Below are 14,564 nucleotides of genomic sequence, written 5' to 3' on the forward strand. Positions count from 1 at the left end.
AGTTCTTCTTCAAGAATACTTCAAGGTTATTTGTGCAGAGTTTGACATAAGGTTTTGCTCACACAATTTCAGATGCTGTGAATGAGCAGATATGCACAGAATACTTAAATTGGAATGCATTATCCATGTCATTTTCCTAAGGGCAATTCTTCGAGTGGGATCCAGTAACAATCTAGGATTTCACATATGGAAAGTAACAGTTAACCCATTTGATGACGTGTGTGTTTTTTCTCTATGAGCCTTAGCTCACAATTGCTTCAAAAAGTCACTGATTATCATCAAATGTGACACTGGAATTGGACCTTTGTTACAGGTTCTTAAAGCAGCTAGAGGTTGTAACAGGATAGGAGACCTTCTGGTGTTCCCTCAAAGATGGAACAGTTGTGGTATTTGTTATAAGATCCAATGAGAACAAGAAAGAGTGGATCAAAAAGGAGTTGTCCTTCTTGCATTATTCATAAACTGTCACAGAGACCGTTTCTGTCCTGTTCTCAAGACAGGTCTATCTTTTGGCTCCTATATGTGTCTCTGAGTGGTGGTCATGGTGGTGGTGGTCTCATTCATACAACAAAAAGACAAATTGAAGTTGGCTAGGGATAAAGTTGGCTATGGAAAGTTCTCATCCCATGTTGCCTTTAGCTTCATTTTCCCATTTTAATGGATTGACAGTATTTTGGTTTTCTGCAGTTCCAGTGTGTGGGCAACTGCAGTGGGGCGATCGCATTTTTAATCAGTACCTGTCCTGGGGAAAACCTGTGGAGCTGTCTTCAGTACATGTGGAAGAGATTTATCATGTCTTACATATGTTCTTAAATTGGTCATAATCAAAAACAGCTGTCAAACTATTAGATGCATGTTTTGCATTGTTCTGTTCAGAGTTAGACAGGGTATCCATGTATAGAATCTTGCTACGTTGCTAGATGATTTCCCCTCATTTAATTCTTCCACAGTCGTACTTGTGCCTGTCAAGGTCTTGATCCGGAGACATGTGGAGCATCATTCTCATTTGGCTGTTCATGGAGTATGTATTACAATGGCTGTAAGTTTGCCAGAAGCAAAACCCCCCGGAAATTTAGACTTCTCACAGATGATCATAAGCAAGTAAGTGTGTTTGCCCCACCTCACACGCACGCACACACTGTCTTTTTCAAAATAATTTCTAATATTACTTTTAAAGACTAAAAGTAGAAAGGGAGCAAACATTTTGCTCATTGGTGCAATACAGCACTTGTAAACACACTTTGTAAACATTCAGGGTAACTGGATACCTAATGTAATCTCATATCATCACCCCATCCCCAATCACTGCACAGTTTCTATGTGCCTATTAAGCATCATTATGAGAGTGTTTCATCCATAACAAAACACTTAAACACTATTAGCTAATAGCACATCAAGTCTTTTTTTTTTTACTTAATATGTTACTCTTTTGCACGCAGTTGACTTATTGACTCTTTCAGAAAAATAACCCATAGTTGTCCACTGTAGTTCATGTCCGCTGTAGCTTACAGATCTGCACATATAATATGCCCTCCCCATTAAAAAACAAACTTTCACCTTTAGCTACCTTCACAATGTTCTTTTAAATAATGTATTTCCAATTATGTAAAGTTTATTTCCCATATTCCTGGATATTAAAAATATGGATCACTTCCTGAACATGTGTGTCATCCTTTTGCAGGGGCCTTGCTAATCTCTATTGTTCCGATTTATGTCCTGCCGAAGCAAGTATTAATCATATCATCCTTAGTTTACGGGTGAAAAAGATAATAGAGCATTCACTTCATAAAGGTGTTCGTTGTCGCTGTTTTTATTAGATAAATATATTATTTTAGCTAAATATTGAATATTGATCATTTTGCAGATGACATAAAGCTAGGATGTATAGCAATGCAAATGCAGAAGAAGATAGATTCAAAGTAAAGACAGATATGGATCACTTGAACAACTGGACGGAGTGAGATGAGGTTAAATGTAAAGAAGTATAAGATAATGCTTTTAGGTAAGAATAGCTTGTAGTATAGATTATAAAGCTAGAGAAGTATGTTGCCTAGAAAGCAGTCAAGAAGAAATATTGGAGAGATAGCAACGTTTTGTGGGTGAGAGTTTATGGTATTGAGCTGCTTCATGTGTAATGCTAAACCAGTTGACCTATAGTTTAGCATTACAAGAACAAGCCGCAGTGAGCCTTGGGCTCACGTCTCTGCCCTCCCCCTCTGGAGCACTTGTGAGGAATTGTTTAGAACCGAAGTGGGTAACAGCAAGGAGTCCAGGAGCCATTTTGCCCCTTCTGATGGCCCCCATGGGGCACTGTGTGAAAAAACATTAGGAAGGGTGAAAGTTTACCCTTTTAGTGCTCCATAGTGGCTACGGACAATAAGCTTTTATCCCCCCTCTTACATTTTTGCTTCCAAATTCACCGCACGTGGGGGGGGGGGGGACACACACAAGATGTTCTGCATGTGGCCCAGGTGGCATGTTGCTCCTTCCTACTTTAGAAGCTTTCGTTTCTGTTTTGGTTAACTGCAGCCTGTCATGCTGTTCAGCCCTGACAAATTATGGTTAATCTTAACAATGGTTTGTTTGAAAAAAGCCAACTTCAAACATGCCAAAGCTTATAAAACTGCTTGTTTCAACAAGCTGTAATTAAGATTAACTACAGCGTAGGCTTTGGACAACACACTATGCTGTGGTTAATCTGAAGAGGATATGTAAGTGTCCAATAACCTAAATGAAGTTACAATAATGCATCAGCTTGGGAAATACAGTTACAGTGAGCATTCTGTGTAAAACATTTTTCTGACCAACTAAGACAAGAGAGATTGCCACATATCATTGACCGGGTTTAGACAACATAGCATGGCTCATCGTGGGTTATATAACTCACAACGAACTGCAGCGCCCACGGGTGCCAAATTGCACATGTAAGCCCTGCTCAGGGGTTCTGTCATGTGAACCCATGGAGCATGGGCTATGCAAGGGTTAAACAAAACAGTCCATGGGTTATGTCAAGTTTGTGGAAATTCCTGTCACACTCTGCTCATCCACATAATAGACATGACGTGCAAATTGGGTCTCTGAATCTGTGACCCAGGAAGTCCCCGATTCATATCTCACTTTTGCCCTAAACTCTGTAGGTAGCCTTAAGCAAACTATTGCATCTCTCTCCATCTGCTGTGATAATAAGAATGGCCTACTTTACAGGATAGTTGTAACGATTACTGAAATGTATGTTGAACACTTAGAACACTCTAAAGCACTATATGAATGCAATTATTATGTAGCGGATGCCCAAATAGAGTATTTGGTATACAGAAGAAATATGTTTATGCCTTTTGTTGCTAACATGATCTCCCTTCCAACATCTCCAGTAGCTAGTTGGTCTTGGAAATGGAGCCTGTGCAAGGGAGAAGGAAATGGAAGCTGGACTTGGGATCCTTCATTAATTCCTTTTGTGCCAAATGATTAATTTGCTGACTTCGTTTCCATTTCTTTAACCAACTCTCAGAAATGTTGCTGTATTTTGCCATTATGATAGCAAGCTGACATGTGGGTTAGTCACCAAAACCACAGGAAGCTGAATAAATACACTGAAACTGCATTAATGCTGCTTTCACAGTTTTACTGGTCTGCGCACAAACTATAAAATTACAGCATGACTTCTCTCTCTGTGTCTAGGAAGAAAACCTGGAAAATAATTTGCAAACTTTAGCTACTGATGTGGCTCCGCTATATCAAAAACTTGCCCCTGATGCTTTCCAGAACCAGGTAGGTCTTCGAAAACTCTCAGATTTAAATAGGCACTCTTCCTGTATGACACCTCATTAATACTGTTGATGTGGGAGAGAAGCTATACAGGTTCAAACATGACAGTTAATACAAATACTTATGCATCTTTAGTTGAAGAAGGCCTTTTGCTACCTTCGCAGGCCTACCTGAAAGGTAAATTAGGCTGCAATCCTATACAGACTTACCTGAGACTAAGCCCTATTGAACACAGTGGGACCTGCTTCTGAGCAGACATGCATAGGATTTGTGTTGTTATTAAGAGTGTTACTCAGATTCCTGCTCTTGGATCCATTACTTGCTTACTATGCCATTTCGCTCCCTAAATAAAGTGCCACCTCATTGTCAGTCAGTGTATTGCCTGAAGTAATAGGAAGGGACCATAGTTCAGTGGTTGAACACTTGCTTTGAATGCAGAAGATCTTCAGCTCAATCCCCAGCTTCTCGGTGTAGGGCTAGGAAAGGATCCTGCCTGAAACCCAGGAGAACTGCCATTCTTGTCAACAATGCTTGAACGGGGTAGATCAAGAATCTGACTCAGTATATGGCAGCTTCCTGTGTTCCTATGCTTGCAGGTCAGTAACCCTTACATATGTAGCCTTAACTGGATTTGTATGTTTGACTCTCGCCACACCAGTGATCAGAAGATATATTTGTACATTTCTCAACAACAATGCGTGGGTAAATGTGAAATGGTGTTTTCTCAGTCCAAAGTGTTACTTCAAATGAAAAGTGCCCCGGACCCTGGTGGTGTCTGACCTAATGCAGTGTTCTCTCCAAATAAGATGGAGTTATCTTGTTTTTAGGTGGAAAATGAGCATCTGGGCCCTGACTGTCGGCTGGGGATCAAGGATGGTCGGCCTTTTTCCGGTGTGACAGCTTGCATTGATTTCTGTGCTCACGCCCATAAGGATACACACAACATGCACAATGGAAGCACTGTGGTATGTAATGCTTTTGGGCTTTGGCTTCCTACTTATGACTTTGTTTTCTGATGTAGCTACTCCATAGTTGCATGCTGTTATTACTCAGATTTCCTTTGCCTTTTAACTGGATAATTGTGCTCTTCTCTACATTTTTTGCAATTTTTAAATTTGCGGCGTTTATTATTATCATTATTTATTTGATTTGTACCCCGCCTTTCTACCAAGAAAATGGCACTCAAGATGGCTTACAATCATAGTTAAATGAACACTTGATTAAAAGAATAAAACAAATATATAAAAAGCACAATTAAAACCACTACAACAGAATAAAATAAAGTTAGCAATGAGCATACAAGAAATGTATTTATTAAAATGTATACCTGAATTGCCCCTCCCCTCAATGAATGCTCAAGGCGATTTACAATCAAATCATAAAACAATAAATACACAATGCAGGGCAGAATCCAGTGAGGTGCGCACACCCCCACTGATTCCTTTCCGCCCTGCTGCTTCCCTTCTGCAAGCAGTAGATCCTGCTAATTCCTACAAGCAGGACTTGCTGCTTACTCAGGGGAGATTTAGCTCTTCCTAGGGGAAGCCGCAAAATGAGCATAAACCCCCCTCATAGTTTTGTTCCCTCCCAAGCAGTGCCATGACTGAACTCCAGATCCCCAAAGTTAATACTATCACAGGTGCACCAAATTTGGTCTCCATTTTGCCTACACAAGGGGATGAATGTCCCAAAGATCAAGATGAGCTCTGGGCTGAATTAGCCTTAAGAAAGGAGATTTGAATCCTCTGCCTTCTCGAATCTTCCTCCCATTTTCTAACAGAACTGCCTGTTTCTGGGCAGAGGACTTGGCGGCATGAGAGAAACTTGGCAAACGAATCAAAGATTACTTAGAGAAGCTGTTTCTCACTGCCACCGTTCTCACAAATGTGTTTTTAGACACAACATAAGACAAGAAGCCAGATCCTTATGTCAAGCTACTACATAGAAGACTAACTGACTACATTGTTTAGTTAAATGACCCTTGATTGCTGAGCTTCCATAGATTTGGAACTCTGATCCTTTTTAGAAATTTGCTAAAGCTGATGGTGATCCTAGCAGGTCAACTTACTTTTTCACTATTCAGTTGAAACCAATTTTCCTTTAGAATATTTTCTAAATAACTGTCAAGGTTTATTTCTGGTTTGCTCAACTGGCAATTTAGAATGCAATCCTGTACACACTTACCTGGGAGTAATGCCCATTTAACTCAGTGGGGTTTACTTCTAGACATGCCTAGAAGTATGTTCTAGAGATGCCTAGACATGCCTAGGATTGTGCTGTTAGTGTCCTATTACATGAACCATAACAGGCAGGTTGATGTTTAAGGTGGAAGCAAATTTTGTAATCAACTTTTCATATATAGTTTTTACTCATGCTCTCCTTACCTATACAATTATTCTACATCGTGAATTGGGGGAGGGAGAAATAGAGGATATGTTGTCCTTTCTGACCAAAAGTCAAAAAGAGCACTTACCATTATGTTCTTCACATAAGTTGCTTCAGTAACACAGAATTTATTGTATTTTTTCCCCCTTGATTAGGTTTGTACTTTAACAAAAGAAGACAACCGTACGGTGGGAGTGATTCCAAATGATGAGCAGCTGCACGTGTTACCTCTCTACAAAATTTCACAAACAGATGAATTTGGCACAGAGGAGGGGCTGGAAGCTAAGATAAAAGCTGGGGCGATACAGGTGCTTACTGCTTTTCCTCGAGAAGTAAGAATGTTAGCTGAGCCACGTAGAGCGACAAAGAAGAAGAAACCAGAAACAAAGAAGCAAACTTTAGCAGAAAAGAAACATTCTACACCTGTAAAGGGGAAAAATGGAGTACCAGAAAACACCAGTAAAACATCACAAAGTTTAGGTAGGTAAAATATATGGAGTTTCCAAAGCTAGCTGATACTGGTGGAAATCTGCTAGTAAGGAGATAGCGCCCAAGCTTAACTTTAAGAATCCACAGGCAAGTACTTGTAGGGGTTGACCTGGATGTGTTTAATATACTAAGTATCAAGGGGGAGCAAAGCAAAATGTAAAGCAGAACAGCATCTCAGCAGTTGTTGTTGTTCAGTCGTGTCCGACTCTTCGTGACCCCATGGACCATAGCACGCCAGGCCTTCCTGTCCTGCGCTCTCTCCCGGAGTGTGCTCAAGTTCATATTCATATCTCAGCAGTACATTTGATATTACCAGTAAGTTGCTAGAAGGATGCAATAGATGACCATGTTGGCTGTGCTAACTTTTTATCTTGCGGTGGGGTGGTGGGGAATCTACATTAAAGGGGTTGGATTAGTAAAAGAAAGTATGCATATGATGTCAAGATGTTTGGTCTGTTGTGCACATGAATTGTGTTTGGAGTTTGCATGTCACCCAAATAGTTCTCCAACTGACAATTTACAATTACAAATAAATTTCACTTGAGTAGAAACTCTATTCTGGTTGGCCCAAAGCATGACACCTTAGAGACATCTGGGAATTCTGCCTTTATTCTTCTCTTTCCATATCCAAACAGACATTGTTTTTTTCTGTTTAATATCTATCCCCACCACCACCACCACTCAATGCATGCAAGCTCCTTACAACTCTGTGTTGTCCGCTAAAACCCTTGCTTGTGATACGGTTGCCTTCTTGTATATCTGCCTCCTCTAGTTCAGTGTGTGCTCAGCTCATATTTCTCTCACTATTTTGAATATGTTTTGGGTCCTTGTTCTGGGCTTTTATGTCGCACTCCAAAATTCTAGTCTGTACTTCTCGTGTTTTTTTTTAATCTATTTTTTTAATTTTTATAAATTAAATAAACAATACCAACAACATAATCAGAATCTTCAGTTTCCAACATTACAGTATTCTGAGGGGGAAAAAGCGGGGGAGGATAGCAAAAGAAGAGGGGGGGAAGGATTATATTAAACTTCAATAAGAACAAACCAAATATCCAAATATAAATCCAACTGCAAATTATACCTATACAGCACTCTTCCAAACATTGCAGGTATTATTAAATCTTCAGTCCGCTGCACCACAGACTGTGAACCTTGTCTTTCGGTGTCATAACCTCGCAAAGGAACCGGGAGCAAACATTCCATTTCCATTGGCCATATATTACCATTCAGTTAACACATATTAATAAACATTAAAGGTTTAGCCAGCAAGGAATAGTAATAATCCCATAATGATATTAATAATAATAATAATAATAATAATAATTTAAAAAATAAGAAAACAAAATTTAAAAAAGATAAAAAATAAAAAAGCAAGCCATTTGTATATTTTCAGTAATATCATATCTAAAAATATATTTATATGTATATACACACAAACAGGCATTTTATTACAATATAAATTCTGGTCTTTACTTCTCAGCCCCTGATTTGACAGTTTCACATGTGACACTTTTCCTATATAGAAAATATATGTTTCAGCGTAGGGGAAAAATAATGTTGTGTGAAAAGTCTATCTGTCTACATGGCTGTGATTATATTGCATTTTCCCTCTTTTTACCGCTCGCTTTAATGAAGTCTGTTCTCAACCACCTTCGCTTCATTTTAACTTGTCTCTGTTACCATTTGAGAATTTCCTATTTATCTCCACCCTGTTTCTGACCCCTCCCTTTCCAATCCCAGACCTGCCCATCTAATATAGACTGTTTCTATATTCCTGAACAGGGACAATATTGCCTGTGTGTTCTATAGACCATGTGTCATATATATAACTGGCACTAAATTGTTTTTGGTTGTACTCATACTTGTCAGGCAAGTGTTTTGGATTACTGTGTGAGCCCAATTGTGGAACTGGTTTTACTATTCTTGCTTGTTCACTAAACATTTAAAATTGGCCTAGGCCATGGGGTGGATGGCAAAAATCCTATGGGTGCATAAATATGTTATTTCTGTACAAGCTGCAAGGCTTTGTCAGATTTTTCTAATTTTTAACTCCTAATTTTTCATGAAAGAAAGCTAACTTTGTAATGTAGATGGTTAGAAGGATACACCTCAAAATGTGATGGCAAAAATACACCCAGTTTGTAAATAATAAGCATGGCAGAGAAATTCGAATTGTCGTATGGTGCGTGTTTTTTTATTTAAAATGTAAAGAAAAATGAAAACTTATATTTGAAATATTTATGTTTTTCCCTCCCTTAGGGAGCAAAACGAGTACATTGCAACTGGGGACAAAAATGGAGACTGGTGAACACCTTTCTACCATAAACCATAATTCAGACACTAAAAATTGCTCTACATTAAAGCAATATGCTCCTTCCTCCCCCTTAAAGCTGGATAGTTTACGTTCTTGCTCTCCATTAACTCACAGAGCTAGTGGTATAATGCCAGTGACTAATAGTCAACAAGATTTTTCAACTCCCTACGGGTATTTGCAGTGCAGTAGTAACAAACCTCATGTGACACCCAAAGGTAAGAATTTTGACGTGTCCATTAGTGATCATACTGGAATTTTGCTGGATGAGAAGAGGAATGGCATGCCCCTTTTTCTTCAAGACCTTACTGCTTCAAAGTCCTCAACCAACAGAGAGAATTTGCCCCACAGACTTGAAGAAGAAGTAGTCAACAACCAAAATTGTGAAATGAAGTTAGAAAACTCTCCTGCCTCACAGTTGGCTAGCTCTTGTGAATCATCAGTGTCATTAAATGCTCCAGAATATGTAGTCAGAAATGAAATTAATTCTTCCCAGGAGTGTCCAGTGCAAAAAGGTGGTTTCAAGCAAACCCCAAATTGTGATTCTGCCACTGTGGATCAGCAGCCCCATAGTGAGCTCCTGAAGCACACGGACTCTGAAGAAAAAGCAGAGGAAATGTGGTCAGACAGTGAGCATAACTTCCTGGATAATGACATTGGCGGGGTAGCTGTAGCACCATCACATGGCTCCATCTTAATTGAATGTGCACGCCGCGAACTACATGCCACAACTCCTATTAAAAAGCCAAACAGGAATCATCCCACACGGATCTCTTTAGTCTTCTACCAACATAAAAACTTAAATGAGCCAAAACATGGGATAGCACTGTGGGAGGCAAAGATGGCTGAGCGAGCAAAAGAGAAAGAAGCAGGAAAATTGAGCGCTGAAAATAGCAATTTACAACCCAATGACAGGAATGCACACCAAGCCAATGGCACCCGAGATATTTTCTATGAAGACAACGAGTTCAACCAAATTCCATCCCGCCGAGCATTAACAGTAACTCATGATAACATCATAACGGTGTCTACTTATGCCCTCACACGGGTTGCAGGGCCATATAACCATTGGGCATAAGTTTTTATAGGAACTATACAACTTTTGCCTTGGAGCAGTGTTACACAATGATTCCTAAAGGTGCTGTTAAAGAACAAAGTCTTGTATGGTTTACTCTTTGTTCATCTCAACCATTTTGAAGGCTGAGGTAAAAAAAAATAAGTTTTTTTTCCTTAAACTGTGACTTTCTATATTTTAACATCTGGTGATTCTCAAGCACATTTTAAGCAAAAAAATGATAATTGTATAGTTAAATGATTTTGGCTAGGTTATTAACCTTGATTGAATTATTCAGTTTATTACCTTTTTGGAATTTATACTTTGGTGCTTTAAATCGTCTGTTTACTACAAATGGGCTTTTTATAAAGATTTTAACAGATTTCACCTTTTATGATGTAAAATCAAGTTAGACAGTATTAGCTATACACACCTCTTGGTGCTTAATCACATTGAACAGTTAAAGATAAGCTGATTTTATTCCTTCATGGTGCCATTGCTCCGACAGCTTCCAATCACTGCTGTGAAGCCCAGTTTAAGGATAAAGTACCAATGATGCTTTATCTGTGTATAGGTTTTTCATGTATGTATAGTTTGTGTGTGTGTATGATCCACACACAAACAATATCACTAGTGATGGTTGGAGGTTGTAAGCTGTAAATATATATATTTAAAAGCACTTTCTATTTTTAAAGTTAACTTGAAATAGTATAACGATCACATTTGTCTAAGGTTTGTGCATTCTCTACCAAGGAATTTATTTTTTTCTTACTGTGTAGAGTTCCATATTGCTACAACAACAGTTCAGAATATTTGGTCTTTAGACTCCCACCCCCTTTTTCCATTGAAATTGTTGGTTTGTTTCTAAACAAAAGGTTAATAAAATGCAGAAAGTTCAATATTTGCAAATATTAATTAAGAAGCATTTTGTCCATACCTGTATTGCTATGGTGTTTTGCTGTAAGAATTGACTTGGTATAGTTTATTTGAGCAATAAGTTCATAAGGTTCGTTCTCTCTCTCTCTCTCTCTCTCTCTCTCTCTCTGTCATGTGGAGCATTGCAATTTACAGATGACAACCAAATGTTCCTAGAGCCTCGGGTAGAATTATGGCATCTGAAACTGCCCCTGCTTCCCCCAGAGTTGCCTTATCAATATTTTGGATTTTAAAGGAGAGATTTGCAGTATCAGCTGTTTTAATACTATATAAACATTTCCAGAATGTTCATCAATTATTGTAAATTCAAGAAAGTTTTATAGGCATGCAGCCCAATCCTATGCCAAGTCCCACTGTATTCAACGGGGCTTAGTGAGCATAGGATTGTAACCTATGGGCGCAATCCTATGGCTGCTAGAGAGCATCTAGTTGGCCATAGGATTATTCATTTTTTGGGAACTGACCTCAGAGCCCATGCTCTAAGGTCGGTTCTCCAAAAACCACCTCCCCGCCCCTGCCCCCACTGCCTTGTAGGTGGTGCGGATTGTCCCAGGCTCCACGCTTGTAAGAGCAGTGCAGAGCAGGAGGAAAGGGGGTGTTCCTGGGGGTGGGTCCTTGGAAGGGCCAGTATGACGCTTCCAATGCATTGTCCAGCTGCCCCTCCTCCCTGCTTCTAAATGCTGTGGCTAGACAGCTGAAATTGGTTGTCTAGCTACAAATGCAGGACTGCTGATGCGAAGGTTCCCTCCTTGCTCCACCCACCTTAAATTGGATAGGTGATCGCCTCCGAGTTCGGAGGCGGCTGCCTATCCCCATAGGATTGCTCCGTTATTCTGTACAATTTTCTCTTCCCCACCGCCATGTTAAAAGAGAATCAGTAGCATAAAAGGAGTTGATTCCCACAAAATGTTGCACATAGGAGGGACCAGAGCATGCTGAAGGTCCCAGATTCAATCCCTGGCGTCTCCAGTCAAAAAATCGGATCTCAGGTAGAGGTCCGTACGGTGCTTTGTCTCAATTCAAGGCCCAGCTACATCAGAGCTTGTGAATTTGTTGAGGCACAATTGCAGTGTGATACACATTTTTTCCCTTTTGTATGATTTCCCCCTGCCCTCTGAATTTGAATCCACATACTTTCCCAAGCATTACAGATCTAGAGCCTCCCCAAACTTTTCGCCAGTTACAAGTTTAACCACACATGGGAACTCTGGGTACTTCATCCTACGGGGTCGGGGGGACGTCCCATTTGAAAACCTTGTGCTAGAGCTTGCTGACTTCATCCTTAAAGCATGGTTGCTGGCCTGATCAACTCAGTTTTTTGATCAAGAGCCTTGAAGGAGGACAACTGGAAAGGCATAACCATGGCAAACAAGGCTGGCTCAAATATATTTTGCTGCCTGAGATGAAGGACAGGATGATGCCCTCCCATTCCATGTACAGAAGCTGACGAGACAAATGGCTGAATCTTATTTCAAAAATGTCCTCCATCAGACCTGACGGCAGCAGGCTTGCTTAGGAGGTGTGGGGCAAGCTGTGTGGCACATACAGCTCTGTCCTCCCAACACCTTGCCCACTACTTCATCTCTCTCACCATCTGCTGCCTGAGGTGGCTGCTTCATTCTACCTAAGAGTAGAGATGGCCCTGAATGATTCAGCTACTACAGAGCTTTAACATCAGGAACAGTCTTGGCAAAGATCTGAAAATCTCAAATCTGTTCTAGTAATATTTAGATGATCAGTACCTCTCCATGCTGCTCTTCTGGCAGCTCTGATGAAAAGCAACACTAGAAAAATACTTGAAATTTCTAGGTGCTAGCATCAGGTTTTTAGGTGGCCACCAAGCAGGGGACGGGGAGGAGACATCAAATACCTGGCCAATGAGATGCTGGGGATGATGTAAATGCCCAGACAGCAGTGCTACAACTTAGTGAATGGTCTGGGAACAACTGATGGTGCAATATTGCTGAAGCTAAACAGATGGGACTGATTGGATCAGCTTGAATAGGAGACCACTGGGAGTCCTATGTATGTGTGAATATATAGTCTGCCATAGACAAAACAGTTTGTGTGAAGCAGACCTTAGTTTCAAATGGTGAATTAATTCATTTACCTTCTCAGGATGGCAGCATCCTAATTTAAAAATTAGGAGAAGTAGACACTCCCTGTATGGAACACTGTAGCATCCCACTCCTTTTCTCTTCCTCTTTTTTTGTACAGTTTGGTTATTTGAATAAGCCAGTCACAATATTAGCCTTGATAAGGCTCATGCCCTGCAGTTTATATTCAGGAGATGGGGAAATTGTTGATATTGACCAGTCCAGCTCAAATCAGTGGGCTCCAAATTAGTGTGGTGTATATGAATAATGATTGTAGGCCATAAGGGCAAGCTCTTTGGTTATACCTGTCTCTCTCCATGGTGTATATAAATTCCAAAGGTGTAACCAGAGATGGAAGTTTTGCTGATAACATACTTGATATTCTATTGTAGTGGTGCTGTAACAAATAATGTCTAGATCTGTTTTCTTACAAAACCTAGACATGGTGCTTTTATTTTATTTTTTCAAAATGTCTACCATGGTTGTGTGTTCAGTCTGAAAAGTTTTGGTTTGAAAAAAATATGTGAATTCTATAATTTACCCTTAGTCGCCTATGAGTCTGATCGTGCAGAAATGTAAATGTGGAATTCACCCCAGCTATCTTACTGCGGCTGCTTTGCATAATATTAGACATGTGCCCAGATTCAGGGCTTTAAGAGCACCACAGGAGATGGCATTCCCACCCATGGAGCTCCCCCACTTCTCCTTCGACCAAACAGATGATCACCATTGTCATCTCTAACAGTGCAGATAACCTGTTAGGCAAAGTGAAGAGCAAGATCAGGGTGTTTGGTATCTGGCACCTACTTCTCCCCCCAGCACAACAGGTGATTGGTGTTGTTAGAGGTAACATTGACCATTTTAAGTGATGCATGTGTGGTGGAGGAGCACTGTGTATAAAGTCAGATGCTGGATGCAGGATTTCCCCTGATTAGCAGCCATTCGCACTCCCAGTTGGCAGCTGAACAAGCTTTGAAATAGTTAACATGGAATTTTGCCTAAGTCAGTGCGCTGTCAAAGCACCATTGAAATCAGTGGTACATACGCATGCATACAAGAGGTCCCATTGATTTTTGTGGGGCCTGAGCAAGCCCGATGTTCTGAGTTGTGGCTGTAGGCTGTGATCCTTCAGACACTTGAGGAATCTAATGAATATCACCAAAACTCAGCTGGCATGACTGTATTTTGGATTACACCTCGTATCTAATTGTTAGTCATAATGCGATGCCGTTGGGGCCATTTTTGCGATCTTTATGCAACAGCCCATTGAATCAACTGGAGTTAAAATGTTGTAATAAACCATGTAAGGAGAGGAAGATTTCAACCTGGTCTTTCTATTTTTAAAGCAAACTTTGTAAAAACAACAACACCCATATGCTGCATTTTTGTTAGTTTGAAGATTATGATTAATTCAAAGAGAATATGTAGGGACTGTAAATAATCTAAAAGTCAATGTTATACCATCATTTTGTACCAGCAGTTTTCTGCTTCTTGAATATCTATATACATTAAATTGTTATGGTAT

General features: G+C 40.0%; 1 protein-coding gene and 1 pseudogene across 1 annotated transcript in view; one reads left to right on the forward strand and one right to left on the reverse strand.

Moving 5' to 3' along the window:
• The window catches only part of TET1 (tet methylcytosine dioxygenase 1), a 93,248-nt gene extending 82,335 nt beyond the window's left edge, over positions 1–10,913 (forward strand). The window contains exons 8-12 of the mRNA XM_084845430.1: positions 951–1,101; positions 3,679–3,768; positions 4,593–4,730; positions 6,306–6,630; positions 8,902–10,913. Coding sequence (XP_084701556.1) covers positions 951–1,101; positions 3,679–3,768; positions 4,593–4,730; positions 6,306–6,630; positions 8,902–10,031 — 1,834 coding nt within the window. The 3' untranslated portion in view covers positions 10,032–10,913. The remainder of the gene's footprint in view (positions 1–950; positions 1,102–3,678; positions 3,769–4,592; positions 4,731–6,305; positions 6,631–8,901) is intronic.
• LOC146350697 (U6 spliceosomal RNA) lies at positions 1,637–1,729 on the reverse strand (annotated as a pseudogene).
• Positions 10,914–14,564: the final 3,651 nt, after the last annotated feature.

Source organism: Heloderma suspectum, chromosome 3 (genome assembly GCF_057233095.1).
Source record: "Heloderma suspectum isolate Gila_16-S chromosome 3, 16-S_ref, whole genome shotgun sequence".
Taxonomy (NCBI): domain Eukaryota; kingdom Metazoa; phylum Chordata; class Lepidosauria; order Squamata; family Helodermatidae; genus Heloderma; species Heloderma suspectum.